Here is a 26,499-nt window from a genome sequence, read left to right on the forward strand (position 1 = left end):
CCCACCCAAACATAAATTCCTATTAAATTAGGTCTGCTTTGTTTATTACCACCATTCGCTCTGGCATTTGCTCTATCCCGAACATTCGTCTTTATTTTCAAACGAACTCGAAAAAAAAGCGTAGCGTAAACCCGTAATTCCCATCCAGAATTCAAACTGGCAAAAGCCGAAGTTTTTCACGGATGAGGCTTTGGCCTGAGTAGGAAATACGAGGACGGATAGGGATGATTTGAATAACCCTGTTAGTGCTGTATTTTGCGCTGGGGATCCGACGAAATGTTTTAATTCAATAGTTAGTTTTACTGTTACATAGCGAATCTCATAGCTCTTTACATTTTCGTAAAACTTTTTCGCATACAGGGGTGGTTCGAACTGTATTCTAGAAACTTTGGCAGCATATTCTGCAAATAAAAATAAGTAAAAAGTTCGTGTGATTGTATGTTCTAAAATAATTAGTTTCGGAGATACAGGGTGTAGAAATTTCATTTTCATTTCGATTTTTTCCAAATAATTTATCAAGTAACGTCAGTATTTGTATGAAAATTGGTGTCTGGGAGTTTTTTGACATGAGAAATTTGATTTTGATATCAATATGACTCCTACTTGCAGAAGGCACCACCTACATTTTTTATAACTGGTTTGAAGAGTAATAACTTTTCGTCTGTAGCTGTATAAAACTACTGAGTAAAAAATATATATTTACGACGTCTTTTACGTAAAAAAAATCTCTTGGTAAAAATCTCTACGAGTAATGGTTCTCGAGATATTTGGAATCCAAATTATCATTGACATAAAAATTGAATATGTTGACTAAATATTTATTTTAGATTGAAATCATAAATTTGAAATGTTTTGTGCCAAAAGTTCAACAAAAACTGTGTTATTGTCATATTTTCGCAGAAAAATTTATGATTAACTTAAAAAAATAAAAATGAGTCAAATAACGATCTACTCAACGTGTTTATTTTTTTTTCAATAATGACATGTATTGACTATTTCCATTCTAAATATCTCGAGAACGGTTGCTCGCAGCGATTTATACCAACAAACATTTTTACGTGAAAAGTCACAGAAATGTATATTTTTTCACTCAGTTGTTTTAGACAGGTACAGACGAAAAGTTATTACTCTTCAAAACAGTTAAAACACATGTAGGGGGCGCTCCCAACAAATGAGAGTTATATTGACATCAAAATCAAATTTATCATGTCAAAAAACTCCCATACACCATTTTCATCCAGATATTAACGTTACGTTTTCTTTTGGCGATAAATACCACCCCTTAAAATACTTGTACTTATTTCTGGAACACCCTGTATAGCTCGTAGTAGTAAACCTCAAAATACCAAACCAAAAACTGTAAACTAGACGTCACTGGCCTATGTTTACTTCGCGCTATAAAACGGGAAATAGTCCAATATGTCTGAAGTCAAGTAAGGACACACAAAGCTGTGTTTACTTCTCCTGACAAAGCAATATACACCTAAATAAATTAGATGTCTGGCAAGACAATCCTGCCTCTATTTTCCTAAGAAACAAACACAGGCAGAGAGATTGGCCTGTCAAATATACATAAATAACAGGTTTCTGTTTGTAAATAAATAAAAAAATATTTGTTATAAAAGTTTTAACAAGTCGAAAACTTTACCAAACCAAAAATTCAAAGCTTCGCTACTAATTTTAGCTTACAATCGGGTCTTTAGCTACAATAAAACAAAAACTACTCCTTCGTGAACGACTATTTAATTACTACCAACCCTAAATTAGCTCGTTTTACCCTTTAGGCATCCCTGAGCGATGAATAGCCCTCTGAAACAATAGAATGTAAAGATATAGAGAAGCGAGAGGCTCCTTGATAGCGGGGCTTTTAACATAAATACGAACACCTGTGACAGAGGGCTTTGAACTTGATGGGCTAAAGAAATAATCAACTTTAAGTTGGAATTTTAACATGTAATGATAATAAGATTTTATAAAATATATAAAAAAGAAACTTTTATTTAAAATTAATCACATCTCATTTGTTATCACTTAAATAATATTATATATATTTACATTTTTTAGATTTATATAGATGCGAATCGTATACAAACAAGTTGTGAAAAATTATAATAATCTACTAATATACAGGCCCGGCAATGGATCTCTAGGCATAGGAATTACATGCATTGGAATGAAACGCCTATAAAAAGTCTATGCTTAAACAGAGATGGACAACAACTTCCCCGTTTCCACTTCCACTACGACTGTCTACTTAGACAAACTCCAATAAGATAACAAATTTTGGAAATTCCGCCACCTCCCAACCACTCATGATACCCATCTCCCTGCCCTCCCTTTATTTATCATCATTATTTTATTTCCCTTCCCGCGCCTCCGCACCTCGCTATTCCGACTACCGTCAGTTCATCACAGAGTTGCCAGGTCTACCGCTTTCGTCTGTAAGCTACCGATCTACCGATTTAAAGAAAAATCTAACGATATATTCAACTGCGTCTTTAGTTTTTACAATAGAAGCACTTTTAAAAAGCTGACTTATTTGACTAAAAATTAAGCGACTGCCGCGTTGGAATCTATATAATCTGACTTTATTATTGTTTCATTAAATTTTATTTAGTAATAACAGACATACAGGTCATCGTTCTGTCTAGTTGCAGAGTTACAGAGATATTCCTAAAAATCCTTATTACTCCTTATTAGGCGCGGGATTGGCGGCATGCCCGAAGAAGTTGATATCTTTTGAAAAGATTTTATTTCATTCATCTACTAAAGTTGAACCCATATTTTCCCCCAAAAAATGTAAACAAAAACAAAATTTAAGTTAAGAAACAACCTAAATTCGGACAATATTTAGTGATTTTCCCGTCAAAAAAATTTATTAATATGAAAAAAGAGTTGAGAGTTGCTACAGCTTTACCATTGAAATGAAATTAATTTTAGATATCACTGATCAAAATTTGTACAAAGGTAAAAAGTGACTGTTACACTAATTTGTGACTGCTATCCCTACTTGTTATAGTTTTATATGTTTTTATTAATATATTAATATTATTTAATTCAATATTTTTTTTTAATATCAAATAATATACCTAGCTATTTCTAATTCTTGTTATATTTATTATATTTGTATTTTATTTGAGTGATCTATTATTACGACACATAGGAATGCTAATTTTGGACTTAAATATTATATTTTATTTCGTTTCTGTACTTTTAATTTTTGTTGAAGATCTACCGAGAATTTTGTTCTCGTATGGAATTATAATCTAACCAACCCGGCAACCCTGTTCGGCTACTCCTTATAAAGTTTTTTTCGGCCTAATTCCTTTGTCACAGCCGCGGCTTTGTCAAGCGCCGCCGCCGACCGACTGTGTCGGGGCGACTGCTAGGAAGATCGTACAGTATTGCCATTTCATAGAATTGCACTTGCTATTTTAGAAATGATTTCAAAGTTTTGCATGTTACTTTTCGTTTTAGAAAGAAGTTATGTGCCTAGAGAAAACATTCTTAAAATTGTTTCGTACTTTATTTAATATTTCATTAAGTAGGCAAGATAATGGGATTAGAAGATTTAGGATTTTGACAAGCCAACATAATTTCGATTTAATTGAATGGCAACACTGTCCGTCCTGTTTCTATTTTTTCGATTCTGTTCTATTAGTAGGCGGTAGCCCCCACACAAGCGTCTTAAAGACCCGCCCGGCGCCCCCTCTCGCAGGGGCTCTCTCGTCGTATCACTTCTATGATCACTTCCCCTATACGATGGTAGGGAAAAGACACTTTATCCGTCTCTGTTGCACTGCAGTGTATTTTGCAGCCTTACCATCTTTTTTTATCGCATTGAAAACCTCCTATTGCTAATATTCCTTTGCCAGCAGTGTATAAAATCCTTAAGTGACTGTCTCACTGATCACTCACGATCCTGCTCAAACCACTCAACGTAAAAAGCTCAATATTGACATACAGGTTGATTCTAGGGTGTAGAGGTTCGATAGGAAGGGATTTTTCGAAATTCCAGTTCCAAGGGGGTGAAACCAGCTCTTAAACATTACAATATTTTTCTATTTAAAAAACGGTCATGTTTCCGAAAAAACGCTTAAACACTTATATTTTATTTTGTTTTTTTACATATTTTAAGATTTTTTAAAAATGTATACAGGGTTTTTCGATAAAATCTGGTCATTGATTAATCACGACCCTGCTTAAAGCGCTTGACGTAACAAGCTGATTTTTGGAAAACAGATTGATTTTAGGATATTTGATAAGAAGGAATCTTTCGAAACTCGAATTCTTAGGGGGTGAAACCACCCCTCAAATATTAGAATATTTTTTATTTAAAAACCGGTTAGTCTTTCGGGAAAACGCTTGGACACGCATAATTTATTTTGTTTTTTTACATATTTTGAAATTTTTTGAAAAATCATACAGGGTGTTCCAAAAAGTTGGGTAATTGATTAACCACAATTCTGCTTAAACTGCTTGACGTAAAAATCTTATTTTTGGCAAACCGATTTGGTTTCGTTTGTTGCCAAGTTATATAATCATATTGCCATATTGTTTTTTCTCATGCTGACATAAATGTGAGAAAATTTTATCCAGTTTTTGTGTTAATGGAAATTCTTGCTTTGCTTTATCCTCACCATTACAAATGATTAATTTGACGCGAACGAGGTCGCGGGTACACGCTAGTCACTCATATGTTTACATTCTTTAGATTTATATAGATGCTAATCGTATACAAACAAGTTATGAAAAATTATAATAATACCTGATAAGATTTAAAAAAATATACACCCAAATCTTTCATTTAAAGGAAACAATTGTAACAGTCAAATTTCCTCGCAACGACCTCTGTGTGCTAGCTCATAAACTATCGCAAATAACTATTATTTTTGCATCATATTTACTATAATTTTATTGTTAAATATTATTTTATTTAGTATTTTACCATTATGCAACCCGTTATACACCACGATATTATATAGCCACAGAATATTGTCACTGGATACCGCCCAGCATTAGAATTTTTGTCCATCTCTCTGAATCTTTGGTCATCACTTGTCCCTTGTCACTGTCAGATTAAATCAGATGTTTTTGGATTTATTTATCCTTTGTTTTGGTTAGTGAAATTTTATAATTATCAGATAAAATTTCGTAGTTAAATTGGTTATTTTTGATGTGGATCGCAGTGTGCAATTCGTTCATTTAATTGTGGGAATTTGTGGGTTTAGTTCGTTCATTGACCGGATATCGAAGATGGCTGTGAAAATAATCTAGAACATCGTTTTTTATTTATGCCTTTTTGTGAGTTGGACTAGTCACGATATATAGTTCTCTATCTATATCCTGGAGGGAGATTTCCGGTTGAAATCTGATTTTGTGAAGGAAATCGAATCCTTGCATCACTTCTTGTGTACTCCCCGACCGAGAATATCGTCGTGAAGAACTGGCTGCCGTTTCGTGAAGCATTCCCTGTTGGCGAATAGCAGGTCTTCGTAAAGAAGGATTAAGGCTTCCGAAACACCTTTGGTCAGAGACGTGGTTGGATTTTGATGATTGTATGGACCGCCGACCAATTTCCGTAATGGGATTAAAATAGCCTTTTTCCGATCGATATTCCGATTCCACGTGCCCAAGAAGTCCCCGAACAGTGCCAAGGTATGCTATAATTCTTCTGCCTATTCTAAGTCAATGCTCAACTGATTTTTGTTTATATTATTGTCTGGTTTTCGACTTTTTCACGCCCACGTGGTGTAGAAAGATTAGTTGAGTGTTATCTTTCTTAAGTCTTATTTGGTTGTTCGTAATTGTAGAGCAAGAAGACCGATCCAGACCGTACAGCACAGAACAGTCCAGAATTCCATCCGTTCCTGTTGCCCGTGTGTAGAGTTACCCGTTGGACATAATAAACCCTCGTTGAGGTAAAGTTCAGATTTGATTAGTCCTTCTTTATTACCTTTATTAACTCCTACACGTTGTGCTAGTCCTTGTTCTATAATTGAGGCACTTTTCTAAGACAACCAATATTATTTAGGGTTTTTTATGTTCACCATTTGAAATATCAACACCTACCTTTCACCTGTACCTCTGCTGACATCCGTGGGCTCCAGTGACAGTACACCGAGCTGCTGTACACCGCCTTAGCAACCCTGTAGCTATACGCCGTAGCTCAGCCGGAGGAAGTTTTCAAGTATATCACATCGAGTAGAGTAAGACTGTTTAGATTTTAGTTGGATTTAGATTTCATTTGTGTAAACCACCCTGTTTGTATCTAGTATTAAGTTAGATAAGGGGTTTTGACGTCATAGGTTTAGTTATTGCATTTTATTTAAAATTCCATTTTCTTTTCCAACCTTTCGATTTAAATAATTTCTTAACATATTACATTTTACATTTCATTCGTTTTTTTTAATATATATTTAACTTTTTAATATTTTAATAAATTGCTTAAATATTTTTAGTAGTATTATTTACAGTCTAGTCTCATAGTTAAGTTAGAGTCACTTAAGTTTAACGAGTTATAGCATATTTGAAGTTCATGGTAGTTACACTCAACAGTTCGAGGTTAGTGTTGAAATCTACTTAATAGTTACATCTTTAATGCCGAGTTCATAGAGTATAATCTCGTGGCGCCCTTTTATTAATATCTTTGAACCCCGACCACCCGGCTGTTAAAATTAAAAAGCTAGTGGCCTCTATGTAACTCATTCTGCATTAAGTAAACTTGTGTTTTATTGAACTTCAAATTAGAAAGGGCGTGGCACAATTACATATTGCATTCTAAAATATTGCAAACCTTGAATTATATTATAATAGAAAACTTTGAACGGGAAAGCTGTAGTAATGGCCCTTTATGTCCCTTAAGTGCTGTTAAGAAGGTAAGTTTCGATATAAATAATAACTGTTTATATATTTATAATTAATTTATTTTTGTTTCTTAAAATATTTTGATTAAAAGAAAATATGTAAAAGTTGGCAACGCTGTGCCGGTCAAGCTCAATCACGTGACCAAAAATGTATTTCATATGAACTATAAATACCTACTACTGCATAGTTAATCTGCTTATAACTAATAATTCCGAACAAGCATTACCATAAACAGGGTTACAACAAGCTAAGTTTTAACATAACATGACGTATTGCATGTACATGTAGAACTAGCCTGTTGCTACATCAAACAGGCAAATAGCATTGAGAGAATTAGCATTACTACCAGGATTATAATGTATACGTAAACGCTGTTGATAATGAAGGAATCTACTATGTAATTTCGTCTATTAACTTTATGCAAGTTCATCAGGGCTTATGCGCGCAGTTTTAGATAGACTATGTGTTAGCAACTTTGCAAATTTCCGGGTTTAGGGAACAGAGAGTGAATAGGTTATAAAAGTAAGATGAGCGACTAAAACACTTATTAAAATAAAAATGTATGATTTTAATAAAGTATACAGGGTGATTCAAGAGAGAAAATCTCCTTCTCTCTTACATTTTCATTTTAGGTTCACCGCGTTTTTGAAATATTTAGGTTTTTGTCAAAATACAGTAATAAGTTTTAATGCTTCATCTAGACGTATTTAAATTTTTAAAACCAAATATTGTAGTGATATATTTGTATTGATTGAATTTTGTGTTGCAATAATAAAAATTATACTACCTTATACAGAGGCCTAAAAATGTATTGTAAATAATTACCAGCTTTAAAAGGCAATAAGTGATTTAATTTAAATAGAACATATAACCCTGTATATTGTACGAGAATCAGAGGCATAATTTATTTGTCTATCAAATTGTATTATACCATTTTTTACCCATCTCTTCAATTTTTCTCAGAAAATGCATTTTCCTATAATTTAGACTTTATTTATCAATATACCTATGGAATATTGACATTTTTGATTATTTTTAAAGATGTAACAAATTTTTAAAGAGTACCAATACTAATATTGTCGATATAGTTTGTTTATTTCATTAAAAAAAACTGTTTAAATATATTTTTGTTAAAGAGGACCAATTAATATGATCCCAGTATTCAAACTACATTAATTGATTGTTTACATTGATTAATAATAATTGTTCAAATACTAAAAAACTGAATTTTGTATGTGTATTAGATAGTGTGGTAAAAAATAACACCTTAAAAATTTTATTTCATTTTTTCACGAATGCTTATTTATAACAACAGAGACGTTCATTTTCATAACTTATTATTATATTGATTTCTGATTCAAATTCACATTTATTTAGAATAATTTATTAACTAACACAATTAAGTATGTAATTAATTAATATTTGGTCGGAAGTAATGGTGGTATATTTAATTAATGGTATACTCTTTTAAAATAGGTTAATAATATTATCGTTTTTAGCACCTGTACATTTTGTATATTTGTTGCTTTAAAAACAATCTAAAATGTCAATAATATTCCATGGGTATATTGAAAAATTGGGTCTAAATTATAAGAAAATGCATTTTCTACGAAAACTTGAAGGGATGAGTAAAAATATTATAATAAAATTTGATAGACAATTAAATTGTACATCTGATTCTCCTAAAATATACAGGGTGTTCCATTTAAATTAAACATGTTATTGCCGTTTAAAGCTAGAAATTAATTAAACTAAATTTTTAAACACTCTTTATAAGGTAGTATTATTTTTATTATTGCAACACAATAACTGATCAATAAATAAACTTCAGTAAATATTTAGTATTAAAAACTTTGATACTCTTGGAGAAATGATGCCTTTAAATGTTTACTGCAATTTCACAAAATTGAAAATATTTCAAAAACGGTAAGTGTGATAAACCTCAATCAAATTTACCTTTATTTTAATCGTAGAAATTAAAAATGTAAAAGTATACAGGGTGTTCCATTTAAAAAAATACAACTTTGATATTTTTAATTTATTTGGGACACTCTGTGTCTTGTAAAACTATTTTTAAATTGTAGTTCTAGTAGTCCTTCAATGAACCCAAAACTTACAATTTTTAAAAATATAATCGTTTAGCTACAAATACCGTGTCATATATAGTGAACAACCCTGTATTTTTTTTGTGCAGATATACTCACCAATAAAAAACAACGCCTCCACGAAGACGTCCATGATGACAGACGGTCTTTCCGTTTCCGGTCTGAGGAAACTGGCATTGTAAGGCACAACCACCGCAACGTAGAACGTGGCTATGAGAATGAGCCAATCCCAGGCGTTCTTGAAGATGCCGTAGTGCGATATGATAAACCGACTCTTTTTGACAGCTGCTGTCTTGTATTCGGGCAGAGGTTGAGGCGTTGAACTAAGCAGATTCTGAAAATAAGAAAAATCTATATAAAAATAAACATATTTCTTTAAATTCAAAACATTCAATTTTAAGACACTCTGTATACATAAATGAAATTATTGAATTTTAAAATATTATTCGCAAAACCCGGGAGAGGGAAATCGGACGACGAACAGAGATAATAGGTGTTGAGTAATAGCTTTTAAACTACACATGTAGGTGGTGCCTCCTACAAATAGGAGTCATATTGACATCAAAAAAAAACTCCCAGACACCAATTTTCATCCAAATATTGACGTCACTTACACGAAAAAATCGAAATAAAAATGAAATTTCTACACCCTGTATCTCTCCCAACCAATTTCTACACCCTCTCACTCTCGCAATCTTTATTTTTATCACTATTGGCTTTTTTATTAAATGATAGAGCTTAAGTGAACACGAAAATGAGAGCTGTAAAATCGATCACCTTGTATATTCGATTTTATCGATAAAACACGCGAGTACAAATAGAAAAATCAAACTCTGGATAATAGGCACGTCCTTGCGAATGACCATGGTAGTAATTTTTGTTTGTTCTTTTGCCGGGTTTGCTTTGTTTACCAGAATTAATCGGAAATCCGGACAAAAAAGCCCAATAAAACATTTTTTTATGATTTCGGTTGCGTCTATATGCCTACTTTATTATCTTTCCAATCAATAATCAAGAAGTAGATAGATAGAAATGTTTGCAATTATTAGATTAAAGTTCATTTATACAGTTATCATTTTTAATGATTATCTTGGAAGAATAATAGTTAGAATAGTTATTTGTGTAACTAGTGCGAAAAGAAAATATTTGTTGCACGACGCGACGGCATGAGTTTTACAGCTCGAGACAAAGTCGAGAGCCGCAATCATGCTGAGTAATATTTACAAACAGAGTAAAATTACTACTAACAATGACACTATAAACAACATTATTTTACCTTTTTTGAGTTCATTTTAATTTTAATATCGCAGTTTGAACAATTCACTAAGGTAATTGATGGACAAACTTCATTTCCAGTAATCTTTTGAATTTTATTTTTATTTCACAGTACTGGTACTTGGTTTATCTTCCAGTATTTGACAAATTTGTAATAGTATGTAGTATGGCAATATACAATGGTAAGTAAATTAAATATATCTACATACAGTTATAGATTTTTTTAAATTAGTACTGCTAATTAATGCTATACTAGCTGAGCAGTTATTTTTTTTACGGTGCATGTAAGGAATTAAGGACGCACGTTGCGTTATATTAGCATGATCAGCAGACGATTAAATCTAATTTAATTTGTTTTTATTATTTCAGGTCTCAAACGGAAACAAACTGGGAATCTTGCCTACACCAAAATTATATAGCCGTTTCCTATTCACTACAAAAGAAGGAAAATTATGTATATAACACTGCCTGCTCCTGCCTGCTATTTGCTGAAAACCGCCAAAGATAAAATTATAACTGTAACAACTTAATATATACTATTAGATACTAGTCTTTTTAATATATTTTTAATTGATATCCGACATATAAGAACACTTTGTATGCTTTTAATTAAGTTGATTTATCGTTTATAATATGTTCAACCTAATTAAAAGCACACAAAGTGTTCCTTCCCCGCACCCCTCTCTTCACTTACTATTTCTTCCTCGGACTACCAGAGGCGCCCTTGTATAATAAAATTGAAATGCATTATAAGTTGCCTATCTATTTAATATTATAAGTTTTTTATCTATGGTGCAAACCACAAAACATCCCCCTTTAGAACTTTTTCTTTAATGGCCATAAGTGGGAGTAAAAGACCAACACCCGAACAAACACTAGAGGCGCCACCGGTCATCAAATGGTGTAAAAATTGCGAAAATTTAATCATCTAATTTTGACACAAGGGGTCGCGCTTAACTTTTTTTAATTTTATCTCAATATTCATTGTTCTCAAACTATATTATTAGACTTTGTTGTATTTTGTGAATGTATAAATGTTTTCTTAGTATAAAGTTGCATTATAGTAATTTAAATTATATTACATACATATTTAAGATTCAAATATTATGACATATATGTCAGTCGTCGTCTAAAATGTCATCATGATAATAAAAAGTTAGTTATTGTCAGGGGCCGGAAAGTGAAATAGCAAAAGCGGTTCCACCGTTTCCACGGAAATTTTATATAAAATAGTTCCAGCCTCGGGCGCTAGGTGGTAGTGCAATTAATTTTTAGGTTAAAAAGTTGCTACTAGTTATTGCCAGATGGCGTTCAATCAGACTTTTTTTTGTAGTTTCCATAGTTTCCAACGGCCATTGTTATATTATTGTCAAATTCTCAAAAAATATTGTCGTTGTCATAGCGCCAATCATAGTATTATCAAAAATAATTATCAAAACCATCAAAATGTTTTTCAAACTAATTTGTTATATGTGTTTTTATTAGACAATTCATTTTGTTTGTGGCCCTAAAAATATAATGTAAGTCATTTATTTTTGCTATCATTTAAGTACCTATTTATATTTACTCCATTTACAAAATTTTGGGCGTATTACGTTGGTCTTGTTTTATTATAATAAACGATGTTTAAATATTTGACTTATAATTAAAATCTTTAAATAATAAATAATATTTACACATGTTTGGCTTTAATTTTATTTAATAATTGTATAAATTATACTGTTAAATCTTATTTTTTACACATCACAACGATACTTGTTATTAGTATTGCTGAATTTGTGTAAAAAATAAGATTTAATAATCAAATTTAATTATATATTTTGGAGTAGAATTCAATAAATACGCTCATTTAAAAAGCCCGCGCTTCGATCCATTTAAAACAAGCCCTGCTCAATAGATGGCGCCACTTCTGTAGAACCATTTTTCAGTATGGCAGAGTCCATTCTTTTTCTAGCTAGGTATATTCTTTGGTTATTGTCAAAAGTAGTTAAAATCATGTTAAAATATTAAAATTTACAAGTTATAATTAGATATTTTATATTATTTCAACAACAAACACATAATAGTACAGCGTAATGTTGATATGCAGGACCGAAACAAAAAGTGCCGTTATATTTTTCAGTTTTCGTTGTCAGCCGCGGAAGTTTCAGTGATTTTAGTGTTGTCGGATATTTTTATTTGTGAAATAGAAATATTGCGTTTGCAAAACTAAAAGTGGAAGTTTTATTACAATCTAAGTAAGCGTTTATCCATTTTATATTTTACTTTTTTCATACCTACGACAAATATACATATATTGAAATTTTATCATTCGTTTTATTTAAAAAATATTAGAAAACAAGCTTGTAATCCTGTAACTGACATAATTGTTATGTAATATATTCCATTTAAATGTAATATATTACTTTACAATTAGAAAAAAATGTAAATTTAAAAAATATATTAAAAATATATACAGGCATTAAATGAAATTTTTTGAGTGCGAAAAGACACGAGAGGCGCTTTATTATTTACTTTCATTTCTTAACATGATAGACGAAGTTCTAAAGGGGGATGTTTTGTGTTTTAAAGTATAATCATTGGAAAAGCTAAAAGTTTGATAACTTTTTCTACTAATTGAAAATGTCTACCACTAATTTTAACGATTTGAATGCTTACTTTGAAATTAAAGGAACACTAATTGCACTAATTGCGAGGTGCTGAATGAAGCTGAACAAAGTGAAAATTTAAATTACTTAATAATAACGCTAAAAATAAAATGAAAACTTTTAACAATCAACGTAAAAATAGTATTTTTCTAAACCGTAAATGCTATTTTCGGAATATCAAACGATACGTAGAGTTGGCGTTTATAAAGAAAAAAAAATATGATGTAGGTAGAAAAGCACAGAAAATTAACACGTGTACTTCAGAGATAACATATAAAATACTCGTATAAAGTACAGAACATGTATATTTACACTACGAATATGTTTAGTTTGTCTGCTTTTGAAAGAAACTCCAAAATGCATTATTTATGATTAATGTTACTTTTTCGCATGTTCAATCTTTTGATAGAGAATTTGTTTCATGAAAGGATGATGCTTCCATTTTTCAAAATTTTTCTATTCCTTTTCATAAGTTATTTGGGATTTAAATGGAAGTAGTTTGGGTATGGAGTTTGTCGCCTCAGCCTGAATATCTGTTGCTAATTTACTTATTTCGTTTTGAGTCATTTCTGGCTCCAATTCAATCAGCAATCGACACGAAAGAGAATTAAGAAATATTGACTCAAAACTGAGAGAACAACTAAAGAGACAGCTTTATTTATTTGTCAAATTACATAGAAACCAGCGCCAACCCAGCAGAATATTTTTTCTACTTGTAATAAATTCATCGTACAAATTTTTTAGTAAAAAAACATAGCTTTTCAATACTAACTACTAATATAAACAAATACTAACTTTTTAATTAATCGTTAATCGTAATAGTATAACTCTATAAATATATAAAAGCCTCTAATATATTTTAAATAATAAATAATACTAATAAATAATAATGCATATTGTAATTATTTATCGGAAATTTGACCGCAGATTTTACCGCAAAAATCTACATATTAAATTAAATAATTTTATTCCAGAAAACACAGTTCAATAAAAATTAGAAATATATTTTTAATTATAATAATCCCAAAACATTGTACTATAAATACCGTATGATCGAAAAAAAACGGTCTCAAATATGGCTGGGGAATATAAATAAAAATAATAATATAAGAAATAAGAAATACTAAAAATTGACATAAAACTTGTAAAAAACTAACACTAATTATAGAAAGATTAAAAAAAGAATAGAACGAAAAAAAGAAGACACAAATCTATTTCCATAAAATTATTTTTTCTCCAATTTTTAAATGACGTCTAGGGCTTGGCCTCATCAAAATTTTCATCGATTGTTATTTCTCAGACGTATTCGACGCCGTTTTTTTTCGATCGTATGGTATAATTTCTTATATCATCAGATTTTAGAGAGTGAATATTTAGTCAAAATAAACTAAATTAGTATTTTTGATTGAAAAATATAAAAGAGGAGTTCCACTTCTCTAAATATTTAATCCCATTATAAGTAAAAATGTCTTGATATTTGCTTTTTACAAAAAAGTCTAATATAGGGTCCAGACCGTAAAATTAAAGTTAATAATACATAAATCTTCACCCTTTGGGAGTACGTTCTTTGTTCAGGCGGGTTTCTCTTTTATAATTTATTATACAATTAAAACTTTTCATCGGGTTGTATTTTAAAATTAATGGGATTAAATATTCCTTATCATTAGTTAATCTATTTATTATACAGGGTGTTTCTGAATAAGATAACTTTCCTTAATTATTAGATTTAATAACTTTCCAACGGTGCGGTTTACAAAAAAATTGTAAGAGACTTTTTTTGTAGAGAATTCAATTTTCTACATGTGAGACAAGATATCTTTTCTAAATAGTAGATTAAGAGCTCATACTTGGAGGGAATTTTTTTGAGGTGTCTACCCACCTTTTTTTCAGAGTATAAAGTGAAAAAAAAACAGACGATTCTTTTGACCCACCCTATTAACTATGTTATTAATTATTAATCTTATTAGGTATCATTATAATTTTTCATAACTTATTTGTATACGATGCACATCTATATGAACCTAATCAATGTAAATATAAGTAAGAACAAATGCAAGATGCGATTAATTTAAAACTTATTATCATTACATGTTGAAATCCCAACTTGAAGTTGATTATTTCTTTAGTCCTGCAAGTTCAAAACCCTCTGTCACAGGTGTCACAAGCCAATCTATCTCTAGTACATGACATATGTTTGAATATCCATATTGGAATTAAAAAAAACCACAGAAGTTACTTTTTATATCCAATCTACTCAATAAACCTATCGAATGCGAAATCAATCTCGAAATTGCCCACTACGTAGCCCAAACTAGTAAATTTCCAGGTGAATGTAGTTAAAACTAACTCCAATATAAGCCGTCCAACTTTTTTCCAATCTGTTCGAGTACTTTTATTTTTCAATTTCCACTGCCAATTTTCGGTGTGTTTTTGTTTGGCTAATATCTCGCAAATCCCTGTTTCATTCACGAAATTCTATTATTTTACTATTCGAAATAGATAGCTAAATATAGGAACTAGATAATATAAATTAAAAATAAATTAAAATGTTACTAATCAAAGTGTATAGCCGGATTAAAACAGGAAATCTGCCCCGCGGCTTTTTTGACTCGCACTCAAGGGATCAATGGAACAACATGAAAAAAATTAAAAACTCATTTTTTTCTAAAATCTTCTGTTTTAACTGGTTCTGTGGTTCACAACCTAACCTAACCTAACCTATATTTTTGTTTTAGTTTAAAAAAGAAAGAAAATATTTTTTCATTAAAAATACATCCTTGTCAGAAATAAACATACAGATTGAATAAAAAAATGAGTCCGAGGAGATTTTAGAAAAAAAAGGATTTTAGAAAAAAATGCGTTTTAAATTTTTTCCTATTGTTCCACCACTTCAAAAAATTCTAAAAAATTCCTAAGTGTAAAGAAGTATAAAAGACATTTTCTGACGATTTTTAGTAAGTGATATATTCCACATAGTTAAAAAAAAGATTTTAATTTTCTTTTCTAAGCTAAAAATTGGCTTTTCGTTTAAGAATTGTGATCGTATTATTTTTTCATGTCTCAGACTTCTAAAAATTAGAAAAAAAATCATCATTAATTCATTTTGAATTTTACTATAAAAGCAAAAATTAAATTGAACTCAGTAACACAAACGGTACATTGTGAGACAGGAAATTGTAGAGAGAAACAAGTCCTATAACATAGGAGACAACATTTTAATGAACAGTGCTTTCCATAAAATCAATAAAATGAAAAATATACGAAATAATATACATGTACTAATTTCTTTCGAAAATTTACAACTATGAAACTATGATCCCTTCCCCGACACAAACGGTACATTGTGAGACAGGAAATTGTAGAGAGAAACAAGCCCTATAACATAGGATACAACATTTTAATGAACAGTGCTTTCCATAAAATCAATAAAATGAAAAATATACGAAATAATATACATGTACTCATTTCTTTCGAAAATCGACAACTATGAAACTATTATCCCTTCCCCGACACAAATGGTACATTGTAAGGCAGGAAATTGTAGAGAGAAACAAGCCCTATAACATAGGATACAACATTTTAATGAACAGTGCTTTTCATAAAATCAATAAAATGAAAAATATACGAAATAATATACATGTACTGATTTCTTTCGAAAATCGACAACTATGAAACTATGAACCCTTCCCGGACACAAACGGTACATTGTGAGACAGAAAATTGTAGAGAGAAACAAGCCCTATAACATAGGATACAACATTTTAATGAACAGTGCTTTCCATAAAGTCAATAAAATGAAAAATATACGAAATAATATACATGTACTGATTTCTTTCGAAAATCGACAACTGTGAAACTATGAATCCTTCCCGGACACAAACGGTACATTGTAAGACAGGAAATTGTAGAGAGAAACAAGCCCTATAACACAGGATACAACATTTTAATGAACAGTGCTCTCCATAAAATCAATAAAATGAAAAATATACGAAATGATATACATATACTGATTTCTTTCGAAAATCTACAACTATAAAACTATGAACCCTTCCCCGACACAAACGGTACATTGTGAGACAGGAAATTGTAGAGAGAAACAAGCCCTATAACATAGGGTACAACATTTTAATGAACAGTGTTTTACATAAAATCAATAAAATGAAAAATATACGACATAATATACATGTACTGATTTCTTTCGAAAATCGACAACTATGAAACTATGAACCCTTCCCCGATACAAACGGTACATTGTGAGACAGGAAATTGTAGAGGGAAACAAGCCCTATAACATAGGATACAACATTTTAATGAACAGTGCTATCCATAAAATCAATAAAATGAAAAATATACGAAATAATATACATGTACTGATTTCTTTCGAAAATCGACAACTATGAAACTATGAACCCTTCCCGGACACAAACGGTACATTGTGAGACAGAAAATTGTAGAGAGAAAGAAGCCCTATAACATAGGGTACAACATTTTGATGAACAGTGCTTTACATAAAATCAATAAAATGAAAAATATACGAAATAATATACATGTACTCATTTCTTTCGAAAATCGACAACTATGAAACTATGAACCCTTCCCCGACACAAACGGTACATTGTAAGGCAGGAAATTGTAGAGAGAAACAAGCCCTATAACATAGGATACAACATTTTAATGAACAGTGCTTTCCATAAAATCAATAAAATGAAAAATATACGAAATAATATACATATACTGATTTCTTTCGAAAATCGACAGCTATGAAACTATGAACTCTTCCTGGACACAAACGGTACATTGTGAGACAGAAAAATGTAGAGAGAAACAAGCCCTATAACATAGGATATAACATTTTAATGAACAGTGCTTTACATAAAATCAATAAAATGAAAAATATACGAAATAATATACATGTACTGATTTCTTTCGAAAATCGACAGCTATGAAACTATGAACCCTTCCCGGACACAAACGGTACATTGTGAGACAGGAAATTGTAGAGAGAAACAAGCCCTATAACATAGGATACAACATTTTAATGAACATTGCTTTCCATAAAATCAATAAAATGAAAAATATACGAAATAATATACATGCACTGATTTCTTTCGAAAATCGACAACTATGAAACTATGATCCCTTCCCTGACACAAACGGTGCATTGTGAGACACTCGAAATTGAAAAAACAGTTTTTTTTTGAAAATCTCGAAAACCGTTTGAGTTAAAGAGCTAAAATTTTTTAGGAGAATATTTTGATTCAACACCAAATCGATCCCCTGAGTGCGAGTCAAAAAAGCCGCGGGGGTAGATTTCCTATATTAATCCGGCTATACCCTTTCTTATAATTGAATTATAATTAAAAAAATAAAATAAATATTGAAGGTTTAAGATGAAATAAAGCCAAAGAGCTTCAACGTCCATCATTTCTCTATAAATATTAATAAAACCAATATCTCTCCCCTACACTAATGAAGAATCGTCAAAAGAAAACAGATAAATATTTCCTTAAGCTTTTTGCTGGCGAAAAAGCACAAAAGGAAAACATACAAAAGTCGATATAAGAAAACATTCGTTAGGAGCTTAGAGACGAGATAGTCAACAGGTGTGCCAGCACCCCAAGCAATTTAGGTGTAATAGGATATGTTTTGGAGCAAAAGAGAAACACATATTTCTCTATAATTAAATTGGTACTAATGTGTATAACGTCTGCTTTGGTGCTTTTAGGTAAAAAAATAAGAGATAACAAGGAAACTTCTGCTTTAATTATAATGAGATCATGAGAAATTATAGTTTGTGTTTAAATAAAAAAAGTTAGTACAAGATTTTTTGTGAAACCGGATAGTTTGAGATTTTCATGCTATTATTATTATTTATTTTTAAACATTTTTCAAAATGTTCTGGTAATCGGTTTCTAAGGCATTGTTTATGCATTGTTTAATGACAAAGTCCTGTCAGGTTCAAACGTCGCCGTATTTCCTAAAAAGTTTTGTGAAAAAATGAGTGAGAATGACGAGTCTTTGGATATTCAACAAGCTGCTGAAACTGCGCTATCCACGTTAGTACCCGAGAAGTCGAAAAACTAATACGAGACCACCTACAACAACTGTGAAACCTGGGTCAAAGAAAAACATGTTGAGAATTTCACAGAAAAGGTATTGCTAGCCTATTTCCTGAAGTTATCCACTACCTTAAAGCCATCAACTCTGTGGAATAAATATGCGATGCTCCGCACCATCATTTACCTGAACAGAAACGTAGATATTAGCAAATTCACAAACCTTATTGCATTTTTAAAAAGAAAAGCTTCCGGATATCAGGCAAAGAAAATCGTTGGAGTATTTGAAGCATGTAGGAGGGAAGAAATCACGTTTCTGAACGTAGATACCATTAAAGATTGTCAGTCATTTATTAGTGTGAAGATTCCGAATACAAAAAATAATTTTCCAAGAGTGTTTACGGTTACTGAGGGACCAATAGATGGTATCAATTTCTTACATGTATATCGTAAGTACGCAAAACCTCGACCACTCAATATGACACATCAGCCATTTTTCTTGACGTGTTGAAAAAATCAATGCTGAACATGTATGAACTATTGACGTCGTGGACTCTGTGAGATTCTTAGGACTTGTTGTAGACAACTCGTTAAAATGGGACTTGCACATCGAAGCCTTATCAAAAAAACTAAGCTCTGCCTGTTTTGCGCTAAGATCAGTTTCTAAGGAACTTAACTCATCAACCTCTAGAATGGTCTATTATGCCCTCTTTGAGTCGCATCTTCGTTATACCCTTCCATTCTGGGTTACTTGCTGCGCGACAAAATTTGATCGTATTTTCAAACTTCAAAAGAGAACAGTTCGATACTTATTGGGACTAAACAGTAGAACTCACTGCCAGAATTTCTTTAAAAATTACAAAATACTGACTCTTCCTTCCTTATTCATTTTTGAATCCGTTTGCTTAATCCGCAAGCACATATTCTCTATTCCGGAGAGGCCATCTCACAACTATCCAGTTAGGAATGCGGAGCACGATATTTATCTGCCAACCCCGAGCTCAGAACTAGTTAAGGGCTCAATACTGTACAATGCCAAGAAAATGTACAATCATTTGCCTTCGAATATCAAGTCACTTTCATTCTTTCCCGCATTTCGCAAAGCTCTGAAATCATACTTACTGGAGAAAGCCCTATATGCGGTAAACGACTTTTTTGTTGATGTTTAATCATGAACAATTTTGAATTTTATTAGTATTTAGTATTTAATATTTAATATTTTATAACTCTTGATTTTATGATATATAACATGATTTTATCCATTTACAGTTTTCCTGTTGTAAAATTTTATTGATACGCCTGTGTTCTGCAATAAAAAAAAAATATAGCCAAAAAAAGTTGAACCAATAATCCTACACGCTTTTCTTCATTTGAAAAACTCTTATTTACAGTTTTTGTTTATTTTAATTCATAAATATTGAATATGACAATTTCATATTTCTGAGAGCAACGACGATAGAACTTGTTTCCATGGCTAACTAAGTGAAATTAGTCAAGAAAGATAAGAATTGGCTATAACTCAGTAATTTTGTGAAAGAAACATATTATAGCTTATATCGCTGAAAAGCTTAAAAAATGACGCTGTTTATGAAGTCATGGCCAACTATGGTTTCCATTTAAAAAAACATATGTTTGTGTCATATGTCAAAAATGACAGGCTTTAGAAAAAAACGGAAAACACAATCTCATTAGGGACGTGAATATCTACAACTTTTATCTGAAAACTTTTTGTCTAAAATAGATTATAATGGAATTAGGGACAATTTTTAAAATAGCCAAAATTTGTTTTTTTCGAAATATCTAGTAAGCCATGAACTTTTTCAAAAATCTGAAAGGCGCTTATTTATGACCCGATAAAACTGCAATTCTTTCCCTATTTAACTGACTCTATCTCCAGTAGTTTCCGAGATACCCATAGAGAACATTGTAGGAAACTCACCCTGTATATATTTCATTAGACATAGACATTTAATTCAGTCCATTCCAAGTCCTACATTTTGGCCATTAAGAAGGAAGGAGGTATCCAAAGAATATAGAAAACATCTCAGCTTTGTAATTGAAATGTATTCAAAATTATTATGTAAACAAATAACAACCAGACTCTCAAAAAGATATTCTGTCATTATAAACGTCAAAAAATTTCTAGTATAATTCGCTGTTGGGTGCCCACAAGGAAAAAAAAAATCACTAAAATTTATCCGTTGCTATGGTGATTTGTCAAAAAAAACACGTTTTGATTGGCTAAAAATTACAGTTTGGAATTTTCAATAAAATCAAATAATGAAAAAGGTTTTTTTCCTCTTGTAAAGACAATCCGGGGACATACTGTATACAAGGGCATCTCTATCTTAACCTATTTCTCTGATATCCCCACCCAGGACTTTACTACGTTATTAAAAGCTGCCGTAAACAAATAAATCAGGAACTTTAATTTAAAACGGTTTAAATTAATTAACTGGGATATCGTTTTAAAAACGGGTGTGCTGCGAGATTTTTCGCCCTGATTAGAAATTTAATTAGTTTTTCTTTTGTTAATTTTGATAAGTTGTCGATGTCGAACACAGCCAAGGATTTATTTAATCAAAAATGAAGTATAGGACCATCAAACTACGAAGGTTTTTATTATAAGTCATCATAAATTTGTTTTACATTTATTTTTTCATTTTTTTAATTTGTTTGTTTGTTAACTTAAAAAATAAATACATGTTTTTCAAATATTTTTACAGTACACAAAATGGAAGAAGAATATACAGATCGGACCACCGTAGTAGTAACATAGGCAGAACCGGACGAATTAGCGTATACCCGTCCGCCGGATAAAAAGTAGGCGAAAAAATGCGATAAAATAAAAATAGGTAAATATGTGATAAGAATGTTTTAGAATTTGTATTTATTCGTGTTTTAATAGCCAAAACGAATATATAGATTCTCGCGACAGTTCTCATGTAAAAGTTATTTTTTAAGTAAAATAATGGATGTTTACGAAATTCGTGAGAAAATTCAAATTGTAAAATGGTATTTCCAAAATAGGTCTCTACCGTTTTAGTCAAACCGTTTAATTAGTGGATATGGAACTATTTTGTGGCCCGCTAGATCACCAGATCTTTCTCCCAATGATTTCTTTTTGTGGGGTTATGTAAAATCCAAAGTGTATGGTCATAATAGGGCTAATAATCTGGATAGGCTTCAAGTAAAAATACGAGAGGCTTTGCAAACTATTACCCCTAATATGTTAGCCAATCAGACGGGGATTTTACGACCGCCTAGGCTTCTGTCTAGCACAAGAAGGTGGTCTTTTTGAACACTTTTGTTATAACTTTTTTTTATTTAGAATAATATTTTAGTTTTTTTTTTATTTTATTGATGTATTTGTTAATTTTGGAAATTAGTTTTGGGTTTAGAGAATTTATTTATTTTTAGCTTGTAAACACACTCAAATAATAAATATTTAAATATTTTTATTTTAAATGTTACCTTCAGTTAAGGTAAACAATGAAAATAATAAATACTCGGCACTCGGAGTTTCCAAACATGTGAGGGAGGCTACACCGTAATTGGAAATAGTTGAATAAGCTGAAAATGATGACACAATGCAAATTTGCAAATTTGTGCTTAACAGATCTGTGTGTCGAATGCTCTAATAATTAACGTAAATAAAAATCTACTAAATATACGAGCATCATATACACTAAAATTGTGAAAACGATATACACACAAGTATTTTATAATTATTGATAAAAACATTTTTTTTTACACACAACTATTTTATAATTTATAAAAACACATATTTTTCAAATACTTTCACATTTCACAAATACTGTATTATTGCTTAACACCGCTGTGTCTAATGTTAATGTAAAAAAAAATCAAATAAAATATCTGACTCTCATATACACAAAAATTATGAAAAAAAATATAATTAAAATAAAATAGTACCGTATGATAGAAAAAAAGGGCGTCAACGATGGTTATGTAATGAAGATCGCTGATATTTTATATGTAAAATTATACGGGAAATATCATCGATCGTCATTTCAATGGAGGAAATATTAAAAAAGCTGAAGAAGCACGAGAAGCGTTAATTCCACCTAAAAATAAATCCGTTTACCAAAGGAAATATAAAAAATACTTTCAGTGACTGGGGCAGAAAAATATAGTAGCAGAGGATGTCGATGAAACTGTCCTCTTGTAAATTTATTATACGTGACATTAATGATGTAAATAAATTATTAGTGTAGTTGGATGACTGTCCATTTTTGTTTTATATTATTACTGAAAATTTCTATTGTATTTCATGGTTGTTATACTCTGTTTTTTTTATAGGTAAGATTTCGACAGACGAGGTCAGAAGAAAAGCAGATGGCGTCCCATACCAAACTATTTATTTTACTAAAAAAAGTTTCCAATATTTTTTAAGTTAACTTATGGATGGATTTAAATAAAAATCCGTCATGCGTCGTCACTTGTTGTTTTTAACCAGTTTTATTGGTTTATTTCGAAAATGACAGATGATATTTCAATTTTATTGGTTTCACAAAACGATAAACGACAAACGGACGCCGATGCGTATGAACTCGCCTTTAGATTTTTGAGGCTTGTCAAAGTTTTACCAAATTATAGGTTATAATTTTGTGTCAACTTATGTTAAATATCTGCCTTTTGGTTTTGGAAGATAATGCATTTTGATTCGTGTTATTACGTGTGTTTTGTGTCATTTGAAGTCAAGTGGAGGAATTTGAAGTCATTTGAAGTCAAGTGGAGGAGTTTTATTGGTTTGACGGAACGATGAACGACAAACGGACGCCGATGCGTATGAACTGGCCTTTAAATTTTTGAGGCTAGTCAAAGTCTTAGGTTATAATTTTGTGTCTTATGTCAAATACCCTGCGTTTTGGAAGATGGTGCATTTTGATTCGTGTTATTACGTGTTTTGTGTCTTTTGAAGTCAAGTAGATGGAAAAATCGAGGGAAAGTGAACTGTAGGCTGTAGACCCAGAGCACAGTTTATGGTTAATACTTTAATACTCGGTGCCCAGGCAGAAAATTTTATACACCAATAAAGTTACCATCAATAAAGTTTGTATACCATCTCGTCGTAGATAAGTGCATCTCGTATATGGTACAAGGATCGCACTAAACATATCCTAAAAACTGGAGTAGCTGTAAAATATCAACATCACACGATAGGTAAATAATGGATTTTAGTACTGTAGAAAAATAATGTCAAAAGGTACTGGTTTAAAAAAATTAAGATTATTGTTAATCCACCTTTAAGGTACAAAATTTGGTAAGTGATTTTATTAATAAAATAGTTTGTTTATTTATGTTGTTTTATTTATTCCTGTGGAATATTACAAATTTGTATTTGTATATAAGTTATATTGATAAATACCGTATGATCGAATAAAAACGGCGTCCAGTTGGCTTGGAAATGACGATCGATGACATTTCCCATATAAATTTACATATAAAATGACAGCGACCTTCATTTCATAGCCATCGCTGACGCCGTTTTTATTCGATCATACGGTATAATAATAAATGCGGGAAGTTTCTTGAAACTTGAAAGTAAGAAATAGTTATTTTTAAATTTTTTTGGAACGTGATGTTTTGTTCCTGTTTGTTTTGTATTAACACATACCGTTTTTTAAATAAAATAACTCGATTACATTTTTTCAGTTTTATACAGTTTTTTACAATATTTTGAAGTAATCACTTATCAGTCAAATTTCAAATATATTAATTTCCTGCTATGCGTTCCAACTTATTTCTTTGTAAAATAAAATAAACTACTTTGAAAATAAAACGACAGACACATCTATCACTGTCAAGGATCTTGTCGTTGGACAGACTATGCCTATAAAACGTGGAGGGAATTATGGCATCTTAATTCCCATTAATAATGTCCTTTAATAATATGTAATGTGTTTATGGTTAGTGTAACCAAGACGATATAAGCTTATATTCATTCAAAACGAGAAATAAATTATACTTACATTGTTCAATTTTAGCTTGGTCTTCATTTTATCCGGTTTGTAGTGCCCGCTCAGCTGATACAGTACCGCCCTGGATCTTCTCCTTCCGTAGTTGGCTGGTGGTGCCTCTGGATCGTCCAGGTTCCCGTTGACCTTGTCCGAGAGGAGACAGGAATCGGCCGTACCGTGGAACCTGGCCCCCAGCACTGCGGCTGCGGACACCAAAGAATAACGAAAAACTATGACAGAGTGTGATATTGTTCCAAAACTAAGTTGATAAGAAAGTAAACGTTCACAACATTTATGGTTATAATGGGACGTACTGACTATTTTGACACTAAATTATAGAAATTAAACTTCATTGATTAGTGGAATAAATTAGTAGTTTTTTACCTTAACTTTAAAACACTCTGTGCAATAATTTCGTGTGTAAATTTTCCTAAAATATAATTTTACGTCAGAACCATGTCTTCTGAGCATTTTGTTTTTTAGCTCATGTCAATACATGTCTTGGTTAATCTTTAAGAGCGAAATTAACTTGCCACCAACAATTTTCAATTTTTTCAATTATCATTTCTTTTGGAAGTTATTTTTCAATATGATAAGGCGGCTTTGGTGATTATTGTGAACTATATACTACTATGAACTGCCCGTCATGTTTGGCGTTTGGGAGATGCTTGGCAGGAGGTTTGGAGAGACCCCAAAGCGGTACCAGCTTCATTAAATGAACTTCGCTTGGTTCTTAGAGAAGAATGGGACAGCATAACGCAATATGATACGAGCCCTAACAACTATATGTTGGGATAAGGTCATATTTTGGAATTATTGCCCTGGCTTTTCAAAATGACTGAAAAATATATGTTTCATTTTTTAAATATAAACATAGCCATATATCCTAAACAACTTGACAATATTTTTATGAGTTTGTAAATCAATCCATATTTACAGTGGCGGATTTTGTTCATAAAAGGACAAATTTGCTGACAACTAAATGTTGGGACAAGTATTTTTAAATAATTAATATCATTTTAGGCGGCTTTGCTATAAAGGTCACAAATGTCGCAAACTGTTTAGTTCAGCATTGACAACTTGTAAGTGACTCGATACTTTGAGTAGTGAGATTTACAGTAATTTCAATTTTTTTAATTTTCAATTTTGTTAATTATTTAATATTTAATTCAAAGTAATGGTCCGTGGGAAAGCTACAAATCAAAAACTAGGCGAAATTATCATTCTTCAATACAATACGGGAAAATCAATTCGAAAAATTTCTGATGATTTAAGTATTCCAAAAACCACGGTCATTAATATAATAAAATAAAAAATCGGCAAAAAAACTTTTAAGTTAAACGGTTTTATCTTATGTGCACTGAAAACTAGAAAATAATAATAACAATTAGGTATTTTGAACTTCTAGTTCAGAAATATTTTAGTACTAGGCAGAATAGCTTTTAGGCATGTTAGACTAAAATAAAAACGTGGGGCCCATTAACTATTGCTGTAATACTTTCTTCTATACTAAGTGTGGATTGCATCCACTTACTATAATCGTAACTGGAGATTTTGACAATCA

At 31.1% G+C, this 26,499-nt stretch overlaps 1 protein-coding gene across 1 annotated transcript in view; it reads right to left on the reverse strand.

Moving 5' to 3' along the window:
- LOC115886136 (potassium voltage-gated channel subfamily H member 8) overlaps positions 1-26,499 on the reverse strand; it is a 118,278-nt gene that overhangs the window by 62,352 nt on the left and 29,427 nt on the right. The window contains exons 3-4 of the mRNA XM_030905208.1: positions 24,948-25,138; positions 9,072-9,306 (exon numbers count right to left, since the gene is read on the reverse strand). Of these exons, the coding sequence (XP_030761068.1) occupies positions 9,072-9,306; positions 24,948-25,138 (426 nt within the window). The remainder of the gene's footprint in view (positions 1-9,071; positions 9,307-24,947; positions 25,139-26,499) is intronic.

The sequence above is a fragment of the Sitophilus oryzae genome, unplaced genomic scaffold (assembly GCF_002938485.1).
Source record: "Sitophilus oryzae breed Bouriz unplaced genomic scaffold, Soryzae_2.0 scaffold_1122_pilon_pilon, whole genome shotgun sequence".
NCBI lineage: Eukaryota > Metazoa > Arthropoda > Insecta > Coleoptera > Curculionidae > Sitophilus > Sitophilus oryzae.